At 43.8% G+C, this 16,730-nt stretch overlaps 1 protein-coding gene across 1 annotated transcript in view; it reads left to right on the forward strand.

Moving 5' to 3' along the window:
- The window catches only part of Sptlc2 (serine palmitoyltransferase long chain base subunit 2), a 72,700-nt gene extending 56,762 nt beyond the window's left edge, over window positions 1-15,938 (forward strand). Inside the window, exons 10-12 of the mRNA XM_050152384.1 lie at window positions 5,271-5,406; window positions 6,583-6,712; window positions 11,199-15,938. Coding sequence (XP_050008341.1) covers window positions 5,271-5,406; window positions 6,583-6,712; window positions 11,199-11,318 — 386 coding nt within the window. The 3' untranslated portion in view covers window positions 11,319-15,938. The remainder of the gene's footprint in view (window positions 1-5,270; window positions 5,407-6,582; window positions 6,713-11,198) is intronic.
- The last annotated feature ends 792 nt before the right edge of the window (window positions 15,939-16,730 follow it).

Below are 16,730 nucleotides of genomic sequence, written 5' to 3' on the forward strand. Positions count from 1 at the left end.
GAAGATGCATTTGTTTCTTTTCCTTGGGATTCTTAATTGGCTAACAAAGATTTTTTTTTCCTGATGCCATTTTCAGGAACTTAAGGGGAATATGTTAGTTTATCTTGCATTTTAGCTAACATTTATTTTGGTTTTGTCTTTCATAGAGTTTTGACCTAAGATTTTCCATCTTTCACCGAGTTAGAAAACCAGCAGAACAGATTTCAGTTACCAGTGCAATTTGGTTTTTTAAAGCCTCCTTCATTCTTTTTTCCTTTACATGTTCTATCCTCATCTACCCCTTCCCAGTCCAGTCACTGCTTTATGATATTTTTAGATGTGATGATCTGGATTTCAGTCTAAGTCTGCATCCTTAAAGGCCTAGTGAGTTATATGCTCACTGTCATGTTTTCCCAACTCTTCCTCCCTCCCGAGACACTAAGGGGTCCTTTGCACATCCTGTGGGGGTATTTGTGACAGTTCAGAATCTGCTGATCCAGAAAGTTTGTGAAGTTTTATTCCTCTTCTACACAGTTCATAGCTAAAATATCCAAACGTGAAAAGTGTCAAGTAGAAGTTCTTAAAGTTTAGTCTTTATATCTTTCTAGTGGCATGGAAATGAACTTCAAATGAATAGTGAGATTCATAAGATGGGCAGCAATTATACTAACAAACTCTAAATGTTTGCCATCACTACAGAAAGGATTTTAGTGAGTTTTTGATATTTTTTTTTCTGCTGCCTTCAGTTTTTAATGCCCCTTCCCACACACACATGTTCTTGTAAGAATAGAATCATAGTATAGCCACACTTTTTTGGTTTTTCAAGACAGGGTTTCTCTGTGGGAGAGTCCTGACTGTCTTGGAACTCCCTCTGTAGACGAGGGTGGCCTCAGACTCACAGAGATCCACCTGCCTCTCTGCCTCCTGCACGTGTTTGTTTTTGTTGTTTTAGATTTTGCCACAGTTTGGGGGGTTATGTTGTTGTTATTGTTGTTTTGGTTTTTGTTTGTTTTTTGTAAGTAATCTGTACCCTTCAGTGTTTCCTATCAGGGACTCATCAGTGATAGGGTCTCTTCCTTGGATGTCTAAAGAGTTGGGGTGTTTATTTGTTTTGTGGACCCAGGGTCTCTACACAACCCTGTCTGCCCTGGAACTAGTTTATGTAGACCAGACTGGCCCAAAATTCATAAAGATCACTTGCTCCTGCCTCTAGAGTACGAGGTTTAAAGGCATGTGCCACCATGCATGGCTGAAGGAGCCACACTTTGTTTTGTTGGGGTTGATCAAGGATGAAAGGAGTACTTGGCCCATTTTATATTTGATATGGACAAAGTATTTTGATTGAGGGGTTTGGGAGGTGATTGTGTTTTGTTTTTAAAGACAGAATCCTGCTATGTATCCCAGGTTCACTTTGAATTTAACTGTGTATGTGTATGCCTCAGCCTCCTGAGTACTAGGATTAGAGGTCTATTCTACATGCCCAGTGGAACAGGGTTTTCTTACTCCTGTAATTAAAACTACTTAGATGATGTTATTCCTTGGAAACTACAGCTCCCAGACTTCTCCTGGATTACCGTCACCTGTGTGCGCGCTGGCCGCGCCCAGGTGAGGGTCATTCCTCCCAGATAACCTTGCGCCCCCCCTCCCCCCCCCCTGTTAAAAGCGAGGGTCCATGAGGTTTCGCTCTCTTGGCCTTTTTCTCCCCCTACCCTTGTGTGTCTCGCACGTCCCATCCCTTATTGTGTTCCCCTCTCCCCATTAAAGCGCACCCACGTGGGAGCCGCGTGTCCCGTCTCTTCCTTTTGCGTCTCGTCTATCCTGTGTTTGTCCACACACCCACGCCGCCGCCGTTTTTAAAGGAATAATAGATGAGTCTTAAGATTTAGTACTGTTTCTGATAAGTGTTTGATTTTCAAATGAGTATGATGGGGCTTGGGGCCGTTTGTCAGGGAAAGCAGAAAGGGGTGATAGAAAACAAGGTGTTTGTCAGCAAATGTGGCACTGAGTCCATCCATAGGACCACATGGTGGGAAGAAAAGGAACCCTCACTAGCAACCAGCGCCTTAAAATTTTGTAAAGTGACTAACAAGAAACAATTATGGGTTACCATATCTACTTATGCAGTATTGAGAATGAACTCAAAGCATAATAATACATACTAAAAAATGGTTTTTAATATTCAAAGGGAATCAACATTGTAACAAACCAACCCTCTACTAGGTAATGTCAGAGGTCCTGTGCACATGCAATGCAGGAACAATACTAAACTCTTCTTTCAGCATGATGACAAGTTTAAATCCTCGTGGTTTTGCCAGCTTATCTTTATCTGTAGTTTCAAGTTCTATTGCTACATGAATGTGAACATAGAAAGAACATTTCAAAATGAGAGCTTAAATCAGAACATAAGAAACCACCTACATATTTGCACAGATGAACACAAATTCCACACCCGTAAGGATTTTATTACTTCATTAGTCTTTTATGGTCATTAATTAGAAAGTTCCAAATTTTAGTTCATTTTCTGCATCACTAGATTGATCCCAGAGTGTCACAAACTGAAAGATCAAAGAAGTAAAGGAGCAGCCACTAGAGAGACTTCTTACCTCTACTGAATCCTCAGACAAAATAGGGTTGAGCTCCTGTCTTCTCCTGCCTTATATTCCTCTCTCTGCCTAGCCATATCACTTCCTGTCTCTACTTCCCTAGTGCTAGGATCAAAGGTGTGAGCTCTGTTTTTCTTTTAGACTAGTAGCCCAGTGTGGCCTTGAATTCCTGATCTTCCTGCTGCTTCCACCTCCCAAGTGTTAGGATTGAAGATTATGCTGCCACTGCCTTGCCTCTATGGTTAACTAGTGGCTTAGCTCTGCACTTAATCTCTAGGCAAGCTTTATTTGTCGGAACACAAACAAATATCACCTTTCCCCTTTTTTGTCTAAAAAAAAAAGATTATAACTAATATAAGAAAAAATATACAATAAGTACAATAACTATACAATATATACAGGCTATAAAAATATCAACAATGTCTAATTCATTAACAATTGACAAATTTAGAGAAAATCCTTCATTATCTTATTTTGGTGATAATTCACTTTCTATTCTGACTTGCATTACAAAACCTACCTTTATGCCTTTCAACCTTATACACTTTACATTTCTTTAGTGAATTTTTTTTCTGAATCTGGTAACAAGGAAAACTATAACTATAAAGTCTTCAACTCCATCAGAGACCCAAGAAGGAAATATTACCTGAATAAGCAGGAAGTGCAAGCAGGCAACTCCCAAAAAAATATAACAAATGATAGTTGACTGCATGGACAGTCACCCAAGGTTCCTCTGCAACATTGGGGCAGCCGTCTTCTACCTACAGGCCTGCATACCTGGCAGACTTTTCTGTGAAGCAGGATATTCTGAAGGGTTGTTCTACCTTGTTTTGGCAAAGTTCGTCAGTCACTTTCTTTTATGTTCTGCTTGTCCAATTTGGGCAGCACACTGTCAGCAGTTGAGGCAAGGGCACTTTCTTGCCCAGTGGCTAACTTTTGCCACAAAGAAAGTAAACACCCTGTGGAGGTTTTTGGTACCCATCATCTTCTCTGAAGTAGATTGATGCTGCCAGGAGCAGACATGTCTCATTGTCATTAAAAAGAGAGAGACAGGGAGAAACCCGTGTTATTAAAACATTTTAAATGCCATATTCTGTAGATCTCTGAAGTGTTTGCAGGCCACCTGTATACCTAAAATATATCTGTTTGACCTTGAAAACATACCTAACATGACTACAAATTCGATTATAATAGATGACTAACTACTAACCTGCTTTTCCTTGTTATCCTAAATAGCTGATAATAATAAGGGCTAAAAAATCTGCATTACATTGTTAAATGAGTTGCATAGGTACAACACATTATGCTCTGTACTTTGTCTAGCGTTCCACTGTTCACAGTAGGAAGATAAATCTTGTCCCGGTATAAGGCAGCACTAGAAGTCTCTAAAATGGAGGAAAAGGCTGGGGGTGTAGTTCAGCTGGTGAATGCTTACCTTGAAGTCACAGAGCCCTTGTTTGATCCTTAGCACTGCATTAAACCAGGCATGGTGGCACACAGCTCTAAATCCAGAGGTCGCTTTCTGATCCCTAGAACATACGTGTGGTGTTCTAGGTGAATGCGCCTGGCCCTCAAACACTCATATGTGCACGCTTAGTTCCTATTTGGTAGCCTATTTGAGAAGGATTAGAATGTGTGACCTTGTTGGAGGAAGTGTGTCACTGGGGGTGGGCTTTAAGATTTTAAAGGCTGAAGCCAGGCCTAGTGGCTCTCTCTTCCTGCTACCTCTGAATCAGGATGTAAAGCTCTCAGCTACTGTTCCAAGAGCATGCCTGCATGCATGCCACCCTCCACACTCCCTGCAATGGTGATAAAGGACTAACCTGAAACTGTAAGCAAGCCCCCAATTAAATACTTTTTTAGCCAGGTATGCTAACACAGGCCTTTAACCTCACTGCTTGGGAGGCAGAGGCAGGCAGATATCTCTGAGTTTGAGGTCAACCTGGTCTACATAGTGAGTTTGAGGACATCCAGGGCTATATAGAGAGACCCATAGGTATAATTTTCTGTCCTACCAGCCAGCTCCCAAAGAACAACACAGAGACTTGTTGTTATAAGTGTTTTGCCAATAGCTTAGGCTGGTTACTACTAATTCTTACATTTTAAACTAACCCATATTTCCTATCTATATTCTACCACGTGGCTTGGTACCTTTCTTCAGCACAGCATGTTTATCTTGTTTCTCCCTGGGTCTCCTGGAGACTCCACCTTCTTCATCCCAGCATTCTCCCTGTCCACAAGTCCCACCTAACCTCTTCCTGCCTAAATATTGGCCATTTAGCTCTGTATTAAACCAATGAGAACAACACATTTTCACAGTATACAGAAAGATTATTCCACAACAGAGATCCTGTCTCAAAAATAAAAAAACAATAGTAACTTTCTTTTGTCAGAGTAACCTTGGTTGTAGTATACTTTCATAGCAATAAAAACTATGAAGACTCCAGACGATTGTGGTGCACAACCTTAATCCCAGCACACTTAGGAGGCAAAAGCAGGTGGATTTCTGTGAATTTTAGTCCAGCCTGGTCTACATAGAGAGCTCCAGAACAGCCAGAGCTGTTAGGCAAAGAAACCCTGTCTCGAAAAACAAAACAAACAAAAGTCCTGGCAGATAAAAAGAAGACAAAGAAAATGGTTATCTTTTTCTTCTATTCCTTAGTATTATTTTGGTTTTTGGTTTTTTAGGCAAAGAATGTGTACAACAGTTGGCTGAGAACACCAGGTATTTCAGGAGACGCCTGAAAGAAATGGGATTCATCATCTATGGCAATGAAGACTCCCCGGTGGTGCCTTTGATGCTCTACATGCCGGCCAAAATTGGGTACTTTTGGGAAAGGCCACAAACTGGTCTGTCATTAGACAGAAAGATATGTTGGGGGGGGAAGGAGGAGAAGTTGGCATTCTTGTGTTGCTACATGGGCAGGATATTGTTTTCCTTGCTTGCTTTATTAAAGACGATCTCACTGTGTAGCCCTAGCTGGCCAGGAAGTCACTATGTATAGATCAGACTTCCTCACCGCATTCGCCTGCCTCTGTCTCCCAGGCGCTGAGATTAAAGGTGTGCACCACCACACCTGCCATGGGCTGCCTTTTATTCCCAAGTACTTGTGAACAAATTAAGGGAAGGTAAAACACAAAGCAAAATTTGGTAAACAAAAGCCAAACCATTAAAATTCATTATCTAGTCCGGATTCTGCTGTGGAGGAAGACACAAGACAGCTATGGTGAACTTGTTGTATAAGAGCTGTGGCGTTTGGGGGACCTGCTGGCCTACAGAGCCTCAGAAGCAGCCTGTCCTGCTTTCCCAAGTAGGGAAAGGAAAAAAAAAGAGGAATTCCTGACCTAGGAGGCCAATTCCAGTCAGTTACTCCCGCTGTACCTGTCACAAGTCCTCTGTCCTCACAGTCTCAAAACTTACTGTTTTCTAACACAGGTTTGTTTGCAATCTTAACCACTGTTCCATTTCAGGGACAGGCTATCACCTGTAGCAGACTTTATCAGAGTTGATCCTTGCCAGTTGCATTCTTCCACCTTTGTGAAGGAATGACTATCAGAGGACTGGAAAAGCAGAGATTTTAGAATCATCAAGAATTGGGCCAGCAGCCAGGTGGTGGTGGTGTGAGCCTTTAATCCCAGCAGGGGAGACAGAGGCAGGTGGGTCTCCATGAGTGGGAGGCCAGCCTGATCAACACAGCAAGCTCTAGGACAGTCAGGGTTGTTACACAGAGAAACCCTGTTTTTTGGGGGGGAGGGGGAGGCAGGCAGGCATCAAGCTAGTAAGACTTTGTACTTTCTGCTATTTATACTTCTTGGTTTCTTTTGTTGCTGTTTTGTTTTCTGAGGCAGGATTTCTATATTTTGCCCTGGTTAGTTCTCTGTGTTGCCATAGAATTAGTTCTGTAGACCAGGCTAGCCTCAAACTTAGATCCACCTACCTCTGCCTATTAAAGTCGTGTGCCACCATGTCTGGCTACATTTCTTGGTTTTCCTTTTGTAGTGCCTTTGGGCGGGAGATGCTGAAGCGGAACATTGGTGTAGTTGTGGTGGGATTTCCTGCTACCCCAATCATTGAGTCCAGAGCCAGATTTTGCCTGTCAGCAGCTCATACCAAAGAAATACTTGATACGGTAAGTACCTTGAAATCAATACGGCACATTCTAAAAGGGGCTGTATATCAGACGGTACCAGTCACTTGATGTTCTGGAGCATCTAGGATTTTTTTTTATTAAGATTTATTTTATGTGTATTAATATTTTATCTGTACGATGTGTGTGTGTGTGTGTGTGTGTGTGTGTATGTGTGTGCGCCACATGCACACTTGGTGCCATGGATCTCCAGGAACTGGAGGTACAGGCAGTTGTAAGCTGTCATGTAGGTGCTGGGAATTGAACCCATTTCCTCTAGAGCACCCAGTGCTCCTAACCACTGAGCCATTTCTCCAGCCCGAGCACCTGGTGAGACAGGACAGACAGTGTTATCTTAAATGACTATTTCAAAGCAGTTGCCGAATCTTTCATATCGTCCACAAATCCAGTACCAGAGTTCTGGAGAACCGTCTAGCTTCCTCTGTTTTGGTTTGTGACAGGGTCTTGCTGAGTAGCCGAGGTTGCCCCTGAACTAACAGTGTTCACACTAGAGATCCTCCTGTCTCAGCCCCCCAGCTGCTGGGATTATAGGTGTGGGCTACCTTACTCAATCAGCATTCATCCACTTGTACTGTTGTCTCTCATGATACAGTCTAAAGTAGGACAGGTCTCTTCTCTCCAGCTGTTTCTAATTTAAACTTTCTTATTCGATGTTACACTTAAAATACATTCCTTTCCTAAGCTCTTTCCTCCTTGTGTGGCTGCTCTGTGTTGATCACAGCTCCACTCAAAAGGAAGCTTGCTGGTTGTTCCCACAGCAGCCTAAGATACCCCGTCCAGCAAATTCTTTATGCTGGTAATGGTTTCTGTCTCCTGAGTAGTGAAATTACAGACATGTGCCATTATACTTGGCTAAGATCTACTAATCTTAAGGAATTTTTTAAATCGTTCTTTTTAAAAATATTATAATAATTTAATTGAAGTTTGGGGGTTGGTTTGTTTTGTCTTGTTTTTGTTTTTTTTTTAAGAGCAGGGTTTCTCTGTGTAACAGCTTGGCTGTCCTGGAACGTGTTCAGTAGACCAGGCTGGCATCAAAACAGAATTTTGCCTGCTTCTGCCTTCTGAGTGCTTAGCTTAAAGGTGTGTGCCACCATGCCCAGCTAACAGTTTCTGTTCCTTAACATATCTAATTATACTTCTTTTTTTTTAAGATTTATTTATTCATTGATTATGCATAGTGTTCTATCTGCATATATGCCTACTTGCCAGAAGAGGGCATCAGATCTCATTAGGGGTGGTTGTGAGCCACCATGTGGTTGCTGGGAATTGAATTCAGACATCTGGAAGAACAGCCAGTGCATTTAACCTCTGAGCCATCTCTAAAGCCCTATACTTCTATTTCTTACAGCTGAAGACTTTTTACTATTTCCCTCTATATCTACAAAATGAAATTTCTCTCACTAAAAATATATTCCTGAGCTGGGCATAAAGATGCATTCCTTTAGTAACCCAGCGTTTAGTAGGTTGAAGCAGGAGGGCTGGAAGTTTGAAACCAGCCTGAGATACAAACAAAACTTTCTCAAAAAACAAACAAATAAATAAATAATTTTTTTTTAGTTAGAGCGCCTTATTAGTCATTGGTATTCATTCTGTAAGTGATCAACACAATACTCTAGTATTGTGGACTGTGGGTAGGATGACAATTACATCTTTCCCCTTTCTCTTTTCCAGTTCAGTCTCTCCCATGCACCACTGCCCTTGCTCTCATTCAAATTCGTGGCCTCTTTGTTATGTGTGTGTTTGTAAATATATAAATACAACTTGCTCAGTCTGTATAACATTACTTATATGCTTATTTCAGGGCTGACTGTTTGGTATTAGGTAAAAACTTGGTGTTCTCTTCTCGGGGAAGGGCTATTTCTTCCACTCGACTGTTTCCATTCCCTGTTTGTCTGTAGCTCTGCGTGTAGAGTTGAGACCTTGTAAACATTCCCCTTCCGTGTTAACATATCTGTTAGTATTTAGGACAAGTTTAGGCAGTCGTGTTGGTAAGACTTGGGTCTAGCTTCTGAGATTTCTAAGAGCCGCAGTCTCACAGTAAACTTCCTGCTCCTTCAGCAGTGATCCCTGAACCTTAGAGCAGGAGTTGTGGTACAGATGTTATCAGCTTGGACTGGGCTTCAGAACCCTGCATTTTGCTGTGATTTTCTGTAATGGTCTCTGTCTGTTGCAAAGAGAAGTTTCCTTGCTGAGGGTGAGATCTACACTTAACCATGGGTATAAGGACAAATTTGTTTATATTATTGTTAGGAACTATGCTATCTTAGTAAAGTAGTGGTAGTGGTCGAGGTTCCTCTCCAAGGCTCGTGACTTCACTCTAGGAAGTTGGCTAATTTTCCAATATCAGGCATGATTGTCCTCTTGTGTTGAATATGAAATTTGGAAGACTCATATTCGTTAATCACAAATCTAATTACACCCCACAGTAGCTAAAGCTGAATACCAGCACAAGGATTGCAGTTAGACTAGAGGCTTGGAATGAGAGCTGAGGAATCAGCCTAATCGTCTGGTCAGCTGATTGTTGACAGGGCACCAAGGGTAGGCAGTAAGCAAAAGGTAGTTTCTAAAGCAAGCAGTGCCGGCATGGATGCCCAGTGAAGCTGCAACCCTGCAGCGTGGACAGACCTACAAGCTGTGCTAACTGAAAGAAGCTAGACACAGCTGTGACTTAGGATTCTACTCATAAGGAATGCCCATAGTGGGCAACTGCCGTGTCAGAGAATACAGTGGTGGTTGAGAGAGCTCAGAGGGAAAGCAGGGGTGCCGAGCAGTAAACGTACTGAGTGTGGGAGTTAATCAGAGACAGAGAAAGCCTGCTCTGCAGAGCCAGTTCCAAGACAGCCAGGCTGCACAGAGAAACCCTGTCTCGAAGAGCCAAGAGAGATAGAGAGACTGAAACTTTCTACACTTAGTGAAGTGATGGAAATTGCTGCTGGGATTGTATAGAAGCACTGAATTATGACTAGTAAAGAGCTGGGTTTTGTAGAATGTGGGTCATATTTCAGTAAAGTTATTTCTCCACATAATGGGAAGAACAATAGCATCAGCTGTGGGGGGGGCAGCGGTGTTACCTGCTTCCTCACTCGGCCTGTCCTGAATGAGTTCATCCTGTGTCTTGAGCAGGGGTCACTGTAATTATTTGCTAAAAAATGGCCGGGCGGTGGTGGCGCACGCCTTTAATCCCAGCACTCGGGAGGCAGAGGCAGGCGGATCTCTGTGAGTTCGAGACCAGCCTGGTCTACAAGAGCTAGTTCCAGGACAGGCTCCGAAACCCTGTCTCAAAAAACCAAAAAAAAAAAAAAAAAAAAAGGTACCATATAGTGGTTCTTTACTCCTAACCAAATAACCTCACTAAGAGCCAACAGTTTCTATTAGAAATTTGTTTTTTTTAATAGATTAAAATCTTACCTGGGGTTGTGAATGTTGGCATATGCCCATAGTCCTAGGTGCCCAGAAGTCTGAGGCAGGAACATCACTTGAGCTCAAGACTTTCAGATCAGCTTGGGAAGTTTATTGAGATTCCACATCAAATAGCAAAATAACATTCAAAAGCCTTGTGTGAAGCACTTGCTGTGAGAACAGAGCTCTTACCCTCATCCCCTTGGGCACTGTGAGCTTGTTTGCTCACTGACTATTCTTGACCACTTTCCTTTTTACACTGATGGAAAAAAAAATGAGGTGCTCCTGAAGTCACCGTTCGTAAATATCCTTTCCTTTGCGTTCTGAGTTGCGTACTCTTCTGTTTCAAATGTATAAATCCTCTGTCAGAGTCAAGAAATAAATGGGTTCCCCCGTCTGAAGTTCAGAGTCGACTGTATGTGGAGTCTTCAGTTTTAAGCCTGGCTTCAGAGGTACTTGTTCTGATAGCACAGTGAAGTCCAACGCTTATTCTTTTTATTTTTCACATCTTGGAATAAAGAACAGGCAAACTCAACTTTATGCTGGTAAACTGTTCTAAAATATACATTTTAAAAAAACATTTTATTACAATTTTTATTTATTGTGCTTTTGAGTATGGGTATGGGTTCAAACATGCCATAACTTAAAGATGGAGGCCAAAGGGCAAGTTGCAGGAGTTGGTTCTTTCCACTATGTGGGTCCTAGGGATTGATCTCAGGTTGTGAGGCTATGTGGAAGACGCCTTTACCAGCTGAGCCCCTCACTGACCCAAGGTGTGTGTTTTCATACAGAATTATAGATATGATCCTGGCAGGAAGCCTGTCCCTTTCCTACCGAGCACGTTACACTTAGAAGAACTGTGGCCTTTGTAGTGCATGCTTGGGTGCCCGTGCCCATCTGATGGCCAGGCCTGAGCTCTTATCTAGCTTCAGCTGTGTACGACTTTTCCTGGATGCTGGAATTCAGTGTGTTCCACCGAGATAACCATACCACTGTGGTCATTCCAGGAAAGTGTTGGGCATGCTTGCATCCTGCTTGTCCTGGCTGACCCCTGTCTTGTGTGTTTTAGGCTTTAAAGGAGATAGATGAAGTCGGGGACCTGCTGCAGCTGAAGTACTCACGACGTCGGTTGGTGCCTCTGTTGGACAGGCCCTTTGATGAGACGACCTATGAGGAGACAGAAGACTGAGCCTTTTTGGTGCTCCCTAGAGGGGGAAACTCCCTCCCAGGACAGCGTGTGGCCTTTCTGAGCCAGTTCCAGGAACCACACTTCAGTGACCACCTCATGTGAAAGACATTTCTGAAACTACTGAAGGTGGCCACCTCCACTCCAAATGGCATTTTGTAAATAGTAAAAAAACAAACTGCTTCACATTCTTCCTTTGTTTGCTAAGTCTCACCTTTATATACATATAAATGATTACTTTGCCCATTAAAAAATGTTTTATTTTATAACTATTCTACTTGTGAAATCACACTGACCCTTGCCTATGCCTTACCGCACAGGCATTCCCCACTCCAGCCACCTCACGGACTTGGATCCATCAAGACTTACTCTGGCCCTGGCTCTCCAGCCTTTGAGACTCACTGGCCCTCTCCCTAGGGAGCAAGTGCCTTCTGCTGACTTCCGTCCAGGTCTCAGAAGTCGCCCCCCTGGTAACCCTTATTTAACCAGTCAAGTTAATCAACCAAAGCATCTGTCTTTAGTCTTCAATGTTAACAATGCCAAGAAGTTTATTATGTGACCCCCCCCACACACACAAAGTCTCCCTAATCTGTTCTTACTCTGTTGTGGTGGTGGTGGTGGTCACCAGATAGTTTATTCATTAGTACTTATTTCTTCATATGGTCACAGACTGAAGATGTATCCAGAGTTTGGGTTCTTCCCCAGATCTAACCCTAATGCTTCCCACCTCCAAAGTTACGACAGCCTCTGCCTGGTTCTGGGTCCAGAGTAGGATTTGGCATGGTAAAGGAAAGTGTTGGTCAGTCCTTCACCCGTTCCGCCTCATCGTCAGTGGTGTAAGTTTTCCTTGTAGATGCTGACCCACTTGAACAGTGCTCTTCCAAATGCCGGTTCTTCTACTCTTGACATCCTAAGACGACCCTAACCCAGCATCTAGGGCTGGCTTCTCTTGAGCTTCTGTTGTGTATTTTTTTCTTTGAGGAATTTCTGATCAAATACCTCTTTCCTAAACTGGAACAGCTTCTGTTTTTCTGTCACTACCAGGTCAGGGACTTCATCCAGAGCTTTGTGCTGCTTGACCAAAGAACACATCTGAAGAACACCATTTGGAGTTAGTACTTTTTTCTTTCAACCAAAGCATAGTGGAAGAGAACTTTTGTCTCTATTGTACTGAAGATGAATTTGTCTTTTAGTAGTGATCAAGTCTATCACTTGATTGAGAACAGAATGAAAAGAACTGTATAAAAGTATATTCTATATGTCATTCTTTAAAATTACTGTTTTTGTTGGTAAAGATGCCCCACCCAGATTCTCCTGGGACCTTCTTGTCTGCTGCAGTACATGGAAGAGAAAGCAGAAGCCTTGCTGTTGGTGAAGCTGTGCTCTCATGCCCTCTTGAGATCTGTGAGCTTCCAGCCCAGGAGATAGTCTAAGGTTGTATGAGGCTTTCTTAAAGAATAGATATGGAGCTTGGTGATGGCATCACACGCCTTAGTCCCAGCACTCGGGAGGCAGAGGCTGGTGGATCTCTGTGAGTTCGAGGCCAGGCTGGTCTACAGAGTGAGTTCGAGGCCAGCCAGAGCTGTTACACAGAGAAACCCTGTCTCAACTCACCCATCCCCCCAAAAAAGGAATAGAAATGGTTGAATAAGCTGGGCATGGTAGCCTGTGCCTTTAATCTTAGCACTTGGGAGGCAGAAACAAGCATATCTCTGAGCTTGAGGACAGCCAGGGCTGCATAGTGAAACCTGTCTCAAAAAAAAAAAAAGAAAAAGCAAATGGTAAATAAAAGAACCATAGAAAGAGACAACAACTACATTTATAAAAAAGATTTTGTAACGAAGTCTTGTAAAGCTCAAAACATCTTGCTCACATTCCCCCTGTGGAATCCCACTGGAATACCAAGTATAGTGACTTTAATGATGTAGACATAGGGCTTGTAAAAGTAACGAACTTTAAGCGATGAGCATGTCTTTTAGCAAAGTCACTTCAAATGAAAGTGTTCTTGACAGGCATTTAAATTTTTATGTGTGTATCACTTGTTTGGTGCAAAGTTTATTTTGAAGAGAGAAAACTCGTGTGATCTACCTATGTACATTCTAGAGGACAAAGTGGTGTATGCACATTATATGTGACTGGTTATTTGTAACTCTGTTATAGAAATCTCCTGTCCAGTCGTGTCACAGATTATTATCTAAATTTGGGGCAATACAAGGGTATCTTAGTCCAGCACTTGAGAATCTTGAAGAGATTCAAACATGTAAGTCAGCTGCCACCACCAGACCTGGCTGCTGATTGGTTTGCAAGGTGCAGCTCATCGTGGCGCTTTGCATCCTGCCTTTCCTTACCATTGTGTGTAAGACCCACTACAGCCAACCAGAATCATACGTGAGGGAGATGGCCCAAGGGGCCAGGGCAGTGAGCATCTCCCCTCTGCAGTATCCCTGTTTAAGGGATCCAGCCCTCTTCAGTTCCTCATGCTCTTCAACTCTTCTGGTCTAGGCAAAGTTTCCGCCCCACGCGCTCGCTCGCGCTCTCTCTCTCTCTCTCTCTCTCTCTCTCTCTCTCTCTCTCTCTCTCTCGTTGGCTGGTCCTTCGCTCGCCCTCTGTGTCTTCTGCTTCAGAGAGGACTGACGTGTGCTGCAGGGTGTGGGGAGCTGCAGTGTAGACAGCCTGCCCCTTGCATGCACAGCCATGCACCTCAGTGATCCGCAGGGGACTTTTTCTATCTTTACTAGTTGAGGGCATCCACATCTGAGTGTCCATGACCGGCAGGGTGTGGCTGGATTACCTGGTATGTAATACACCCTGCAAAAAGTGGGTGGAATGAACAACTGACTTAGATCTTTTGACTTTTTGGACAAAGTATCTATTACCAACTCCATTTTTTCCAAATTGATGAATCTGCCTAATGGTTTGTAGTATTTTTGACAAAACGCCATAGAAAATAACAGCCAGTCTCCTGTGTAAATGATTGCTATGGGTCAGGTATGGTGCACATCTGTAGTCCCAACACTCGGACAGAAGAGGACCCGGTAAAGCTCTGGGGGTGACGGGTGGATTGATATGACTGAGTGCCCGGACGCTGTTCTAGGTAAAAACTACCTGGGTGTTCCTGTCATTTTGCTTCAAGGTGGGGTTAGAAGAGGGAGAATGGTGTTCTTTCTTTCTGACAGCCCTGTGCCTGTGATGATCAGGAACTGTGGAGTACTTCCCACAGGTAAAATCACCTTAACCTGGGGCTATGAAGAGAGAGGTTCATAAAAAATGAGGATTCTGCTTGGCGGTTTATCAGAGAATCTTTAGCCCCCATCCCACTCACCACCAAGTTCCAGAACCTATGGATGAGCCGTTACCTGTAAGCTCCGTGCCCAGCAGGCATCTTAATCCATTAAGCCGGTCAATCAAAATACCTTCCACGTGAAGAAAACCATGTCCTTCCTTCCCTCCTTCTTATCCACATGAAATGTGTGCTTGGGCTCGTAGCCAGCTGCTGTGTCCAGCCAGACAGCCAGCTCAGAGACATGCTAAGGCCTTCCACTGATCCCTTCCCTTGCCTTGCCTGTAAAATGGGAGTTATCGGTGACTTGTGTTTTCCAAACGGCTTTTTGCTGTAGAGTGAAGTGTTGCTAGGAAGGAAACACGAGGAGCCAATTTAAGCCCTTAATGAAAATGGCCTTTTTCATCTTGGCTGAGTCTGGAGGCTCTACGTTCACAGTTCGCCCTTGGGAGCAGCGTGGGGGTTGGGGAGACGTGGGCAAGATTTCGTTCACTATGATGTGGCCTTGCATTGTCACTGTAGTTGGTGCACACGGAAGGACGCGAGGCTCTCACCCTGCGGTCACTGTTTTTAATGAAGCAATACCTAGCGCTCTGTTTTTGGAGCAGTCGAGGTAGGTGGAATGGAAGGTGCCTGCAAGAATGGCACCCCCACGTGCTGCTGCTCTCCCCGGGTCAACTCTAAGTCTAGCACAGGTCCCAGGTTTCCTGTACAGATCCTGACTGGCGTAGGCCTTTCAAAGGAGTGGCGGTTGCACCACCAAGTGAGGCAGAGTAGTGACTTACCTTCCCCCTTATCCTTGTACCTCAGGATTGGTTTAGCCAGTAGCTGGAACTGAGAGCTTCCTTATTGGGTCTTTCTCCACAGGACATAGAAGCCTTTTGTGTGAGCTTAGCCTGCATGCCCATAGTCTTGATGATCCCTCTCTGTACAAAGGCAGCTAGCAGTAAGGGATGGGGGAGAGGGAGGAGAGCAGGTGTGAGAGCTGAATTAGGGTGGTCCTGTTGATCCATGCCTTCCCACTGACCAAGTTACTGTAAGCTGGAGTCTGCAGGTGTCCTGTGACCTAACCCTTTCCATTGCTGCAATGTTCTTACCATCTGGGAATGTGGGGTTCATTTGAATTTTAGTAACGTCTTACAAATGTCACTCGCCCATAGCCTTCTTGCCAGATCATGATATTTTTTAAAATTTGATATTGTATCGGATGACTGTGAAGCTATACATAGTAGGTTGTAGAGGGTATCCGTTTTCAGAGTACATGTTAAGAATTAAAGGGGACCTACTTGAGATGAATCATCCCACAAATATTGTTTTGCCCTAATAAAATATTCAGAAATAGACACCTGCCTTTATTCATTCAGCCAATAAATATTAGGCATTAACCTCAATGCCAGCAAGTGCAAGTGCACTGGGCATTAACAGCAGTGAAAAGACAGATATGGACAAGTGTGTGAACACCGTTTTACAGATTGCTAAGGCTTGCAGAGCACCCAAAAGGAATAATAGAAACGGGTAGCAGAGAAGACTTGTCTGAGGAAGTGGAAAGTCTGATGGGTTTCAGTAAAAGAAGACCTCAGTTGGGAGGCAGAGGTGGGAAGATCATTGTAAGTTTGGTGGGGGACCACAGGCCAAGGCTAGAGAGGCCAGGACAGCTATGCCTCTTTGCACGTTGGGATGGGGTGGGGTGGGGGACCACAGGCCAAGGCTAGAGAGGCCAGGACAGGTATGTCTTTGCAGGTTGGGGTGGGGGACCACAGGGAAAGGCTAGAGAGGCTGGGGCAGCTATGCCTCTTTGCAGGTCAGGGGAGATATTCACTGTACTTGTGAAAAAAAAACAGTGAAAAGTTTTTTTTTTTATTTTGTTCTTTCACATTTATTGTGGGGAGAGCATGTGTCTGGGTAAGCCTGCCAGTTCACATGTGGTCAGAGTGCAATTTGTAGAAGCCCATTTCTCTATCATGTGGGGTCACGGGACTTGGCGGCAAAGTGCCAACTGAACCATGTTACTGGCTAGAAAAATTTGGAGAATGAAGCCAGGTGGTGGTGGCACATGCCTTTAATCCCAGCACTCGGGAGGCAGAGGCAGGCGGATCTCTGTGAGTTGGAGGCCAGCCTGGTCTACAAGAGCTAGT

The sequence above is a fragment of the Alexandromys fortis genome, unplaced genomic scaffold (assembly GCF_014885135.2).
Source record: "Alexandromys fortis isolate MF-2015 unplaced genomic scaffold, M_Fortis_MF-2015_v1.1 scaffold_47, whole genome shotgun sequence".
In the NCBI taxonomy this organism is placed as follows: domain Eukaryota; kingdom Metazoa; phylum Chordata; class Mammalia; order Rodentia; family Cricetidae; genus Alexandromys; species Alexandromys fortis.